This window comes from Canis lupus, chromosome 4 (genome assembly GCF_011100685.1).
Source record: "Canis lupus familiaris isolate Mischka breed German Shepherd chromosome 4, alternate assembly UU_Cfam_GSD_1.0, whole genome shotgun sequence".
Taxonomy (NCBI): domain Eukaryota; kingdom Metazoa; phylum Chordata; class Mammalia; order Carnivora; family Canidae; genus Canis; species Canis lupus.
Window position 1 is genome coordinate 32,780,309 of NC_049225.1, and position 5,686 is coordinate 32,785,994.

The 5,686-nt window shown below is 38.4% G+C and overlaps 1 protein-coding gene across 1 annotated transcript; it reads right to left on the reverse strand.

Annotated features, from left to right (window-relative positions):
- Nucleotides 1–3,142: 3,142 nt before the first annotated feature.
- Nucleotides 3,143–3,827, reverse strand: LOC100855666 (60S ribosomal protein L9-like). The gene has a single exon (XM_038533735.1). The coding sequence runs from the start codon at nucleotides 3,816–3,818 to the stop codon at nucleotides 3,243–3,245; it is 576 nt and encodes a 191-aa protein (XP_038389663.1). The 5' UTR covers nucleotides 3,819–3,827; the 3' UTR covers nucleotides 3,143–3,242.
- Between the last annotated feature and the right edge of the window lie 1,859 nt (nucleotides 3,828–5,686).

Genomic DNA, 5,686 nt, shown 5'->3' on the forward strand with positions numbered 1-5,686 from the left:
AACACCAAAGAAATAAACAATCCAATCATGAAATGGGCAAAAGACATGAAGAGAAATCTCACAGAGGAAGATATAGACATGGCCAACATGCATATGAGAAAATGCTCTGCATCACTTGCCATCAGGGAAATACAAATCAAAACCACAATGAGATACCACCTCACACCAGTGAGAATGGGGCAAATTAACAAGGCAGGAAACAACAAATGTTGGAGAGGATGCGGAGAAAAGGGAACCCTCATACACTGTTGGTGGGAATGTGAACTGGTGCAGCCACTCTGGAAAACTGTGTGGAGGTTCCTCAAACAGTTAAAAATATACCTGCCCTACGACCCAGCAATTGCACTGTTGGGGATTTACCCCAAAGATACAGCTTACTATTAATTCCTGATTCAGCTTTCCCTACTTTTCACATAATGATGACAACAGATAAATGTGAAAATTATCCACATATTGCTAGAAACTGAGAGACATTTTCACTAACTGAAAGACCATGGATTACATTCAGGAATTCCATGTGCAGCCTACATATGCAGAGCCATGGGAAAGAACATGGCCTGGTCTGAAAGAACATAAGAAGATGTTTTATCCTTTCTTCACTCTTCTCCCTATGCTCAGAAATGCAAGATCCCATTGAATAAAAGCATGGTGGCTCTAACTGTATTCATTGCAAGGCTGTTCCTCTGTGAAGTGGACAGAGTGCTGTTCTCCCAGAGTCTCCTTGAGTACCTTTCTCTACATATCCATATGGTGACCATGGAATCCAAAACCAAGCCAGAGCAGGAGCAACTGGTGGTGGCACACTGAATGCCAGGAAAAACAGTATAGACAGAATTAGCCTCAGATGCTGCAAACTAGCAGTTTTAGTGTTTTTTGTTTTGTTTGTTTTGTTTATATTTCATTTATTCATGAGAGAGAGAGAGAGAGAGAGAGAAGCAGAGCCAGAGGCAGAGGGATAAGCAGGCTCCCTCTGGGGAGCCCGATGCAGGACTCAATCCCAGGATCCAGGGATCACGACCTGAGCCAAAGGCAGATGCTCAACCACTGAGGCACCCAGGTGCCCCAGTTTTTGTTTTTTATGTGTTTAAAATGAATTCAGAAAGCCAGAGAACTAGGCATAAAAGCTAGGAGAAATCTCTCCTCAGTCCAACAGAGTTGCATATTAAGAAAACACAAATCTGCTTACATAGAGAAGAAAGGAGCTCATTAATGAGCTAATTGACCTCTAGATTTGTAAAGGGTAGTTGGCTAACACTCCAGTGAATTGCACAGACAAAGGCAACTCACCCATGTATCAAAGGGAAGATATCTAGGTTTATTTTTTATCTTTCAAAATGATTAACCAGGGTAGCCCCGGTGGCTTAGCGGTTTAGTGCCGCCTTTAGCCCAGGGCATGATCCTGGAGACCCAGGTTAAAGTCCCATGTTGGGCTCCCTGAATGGAGCCTGCTTCTCCCTCTCCCTGTGTCTCTGCTTCCCTCTCTCTGTGTCTCTCATGAATAAATAAATAAAATCTTAAAAAAAAAAGATAAGAAAAAGAACTTATCTTAAAAAAATGATTGACCAAAACAAAAGCAACATTTGACATACAAAATTTATGTATCTACTAAATACGTGTTGTGCCAATATTTGTTCTTGGCTCTTCAGATACCTTTAGGGAGACAGGAGGCAAAATTCACAAGGCAAAGAAGAGTAAAAATCCACTATCAGAGACAGAGAATAGATTGAGAAAAGATGACCCAGAATAAAAATTTAAAAAGCAGGAACATGAATAGGATCTTCATTAAAGGGATAGAGTCTTCATTAAAGACAATAAATAGAAGGTATGATAGACCCTCTTCTCTCTATTATTCTTTCTAAATCCCCTCTTACTCTATTTATTTGCTTTCTTCCATTCAAGTTGTTCCTGTGGAAAACTGTCCTCAATTCTCATTTCTAGAGAGACCACTAATCCCACCAATGACACCTAAGACCACCAATTCTGATGACTACCTCCATTCAAGATCAGCATGGAAATGTCTCTGCTTTATGATCAGCTTGTTAAGGGTTTCCTTCAGCAGAATTTTGGGGGTCTTAGCAATGAAAGTGAAGCTTTTATATTAGAGTTCCTTCCTGAGACTACATCAGCTGTTTAGGGAGGGGATTTGTCATGGGTTGGGTTGTGTCCCTCTCAAAAAAGAGAAGATGGAATTCTAATTCCTAATACTTCACTACATGAGCCTTATTTGGAAATAAGATCATAGATGTAGTCAGTTAAGATGAGTTCACACTGGAGTAGGTTGTGTCCTTAAACCAATATGGTTGGTATCCTTATAAGAAGAGGAATGATACACAGAAGGAAGGTGGCTATGTGAAACAAGGAGAATGTCATGTGAAGATGGAAGCAGAGATTGGAGTAATGCATCTACAACCGAGGAACACCAGGGATTGCCAGCCATCATCAGAAGCCAAGAGAGAGACGTGGAATAAATTCTCCCTCAGAACTATCAGAAGAGGGTGGCTCAGCAGCTGGCCATCTGCCTTCAGTTCAGGTTGTAATCCTGGGTCCTGGGATTGAGTCCTGCATCAGGCTCCCCACTGGGAGCCTGGGTTTCTCTGTGTGTATCTCCTGAACAAATAAATAAAATCTTAAAACTCTCAGAAGAAACCAACCTTGCTGCTCCCTTGATTTCAGACTTCTAGCCACCTGGTTTGTGGGACTTTGTTATAGAAACCCTAGGAAATGGATACAGGCTCTACACCTTGAACAATGGCTCCTTTCTTCCTGAATCCCTAGCAATTAGTCTTCACTACTTTTCCAAGTTTCTTGTTCACAGTTCTCCTTTCAAGAACTCCAGTGTCTTTTCTTCTAGACTTCACACAGCAGATTAACAGGGGCATATCCCTGATGCAGCCAAAGGACTGATTACATGTATTCTTAAAATATGTATACATATAATATGCATCATACTTTTTCTTTTAATATATTTTCACTATGATATATATTCAAAGATAGTATTTCTGTTTTCCATCATGCTTAGAAAAAGAAAATTATAGTGAGTAAATATCCCAGAAATGAGAGAAAGTTGCATGGTTTCATCTGTAAGGGTTTAATTAAGTTTTTTTCTTAGCTTCTACATTTAATTTTGTTTTTTTTTTTAAGCCCCAAATCAGTATAGTTTTTATTGCATTCTTAAGGTATCACAAATAAGTCTGAAAAATCATCTGGCATCTTGCTGTTTCTTTTGCTGGACAACTCAGAGCTTATTCATCAGCCTGCTGAACTGTTCCATTTTCAGAAACATAGATACCACCCAAAATTTTTCTGATATCCTGGTTTTTAACAGTTGTCGCTTGCTGAATCGAGGCAGCTGAGTTCAAAACAAGTTCAATGTCATTTCCTTCAAGAATTAACTCATCTTTTTGGGCTTGAGATACAGAACAAGCAACACCTGGCCTCATCCGAACCCTGTGAATGTATTTTTCACCTAAGAAATTTCGGATTTCAACAAGAGAAACATTCTCCTGAATAACAACGTTGATGGGGAAGTGAGCATACACCGACCTCATCTTGTAACAGAAGCCCAGTGTCATGCCCTTGATCATGTTCTGAACGTGACTACAGATTGTGCAAATGGTAGCCAATTCTTTTCTATTTCCCCACCATTTGTCAGCTTGGAGCCTCTTCTTCTTTCCTGGAAGACTCAGTTCTATGTTGATGTGATTGAAGTTCCTTCGCAGAGTTCCTCTGGGGCCCTTCACGATCACAGTGCATCCCTTCAGGGTGATGTCGACATTTTCTGGAATGTCAACAGTCTTATTGCTGAGAATGGTCTTCATTCTCCCAATAGATGCAGCAAAGAGACACTCAACACTTAATTTTGAATCTGTGTTCACTTTTCTTAAGTATCCCATATATTGAGACAGATGACCTTATCCTTTTTCTTCCAAAATGATATCTAAACATGACACAATATTAAAAAATTATAGATTTTCCTTCTAAAAATGTATCTCAGTTGGAATTGGATAGAGCACAGTAACTCTATGAATGCTCAGGCTTATGGCATCGGCAAGGAGGAAGAGGTGTTAGGAACAAGGCTGCAGATGTAAGCCACAGCCTCGGTGATGGAAGAAATCTCTTCCTAGATGTGTAGTCTAACAAGTCTCATTTCTACCTTGGCTCTTTCCTTGTTTTAGCTTTGTCTCTTGTTCTAACTCATATATTTAATTCTCCATAAGCCAGTGATACTCATTGTGATTTCATCACAAACTTATGGACTCAAATATAGGAGCCCAATAGCATATTCTGGCATCTACATGTAACTTGTAGAAATTGGGATGCATGTAAAAAAGAAATGCAACATCATACTAAAAAGTAGTCTAGTTTTAAAAGCTGTGTGTGTGTGTGTTAAAGTATCTTGCTCACATGCCAAGGGATTCATGTGAAGATGCTGAATATTCATTAAGGATTTTGTAGTACAAAATAAAATAATATCAGATTTCCAATTTTAAAAAAGTCTTTGGTGAACGTGACGTAGAGAGTATGAATTGGGGACAGATGATTCTAGTTGTTAATATGAATAATTGTAGTCAGTTTCAAAGTAAAAATTACACTGGACAATGTAAAACAGGCAAAGAAAACTTTATTCAAGACCATTGCAATAAGAGGAGAGAGACTACGCTACACTATGGTGAAACAAAAGGTAGGAGGCTTTTGAAGCACTGGGGTGAATTCGTGAAAAAAGTCCTCATGCATGTTAGGGTAGAGGCTGATCAATGGAATGAGTCAAGCACATTGTATTATTCCTGAGTTTGTGATTTTTTTCTGTGATTAGACCATTTGTGTTTGTTAATTGGTGTGTCTATCAAAGTAAGGCTACTATCATCCCTCCCACAGAGACTGCAAAATAGAGGTGCTATCTCCTTCATGTTCTCATTTCAAAGAGATGGTTTCCAGGTCCTTGCAAAACACATTTCCTGGGTTGTAAAACTGGCAAGAGGCTAGAAGAAGATTTAAATATATTTCAAAAGAGCAGAGAAAGAATTTATATTCTGTAAGGTTTTTTTTGCCTTTTTTTTTTTTTTTAATTAATGCACTAAGCAAAGGAAGTCCCAAGACGTAGGGACAGAGAGAAGTCTGTTTAAAGTTAGTCAAGCTGAGTGAGTCATTAAGGACATTTTGGTCATTAGTCATTAACTTTTATTATATTTCTGTAATTGTGTTAAATTATTTCTTCAATAATCCTATTAAATCTTCAAGCAACATTATAGAGAAAGCATATATTTATCCCCACTTATAGATAAAGGGACTAAATCTTAACAAGGTTAAGTCAATTGCACAAAGTCATTCAGCTGGTAAAGAGCACAGTTACGATTTCGAGTCATATCCATCTGTCATTTGAAATCCATACTCTTCATTACTAAGATACATTGTCTCAAGACGTGAAGACCACTATGATACTATTGTTGTATGTAAGTTGAAGAACAACAACAAAATCCTGAGGTCATGGCAATGAAGATGAAGAAGTAAGAAAAGATTTAAAAAGACCACTATGATACTATTGTTGTATGTAAGTTGAACAACAACAACAAAATCCTGAGGTCATGGCAATGAAGATGAAGAAGTAAGAAAAGATTTAATGGCCATTTGGTACTTAGAGCCAATAAGTCTTAGTGATCATCTGTATGTAAAGATGAAGCCTGTATTC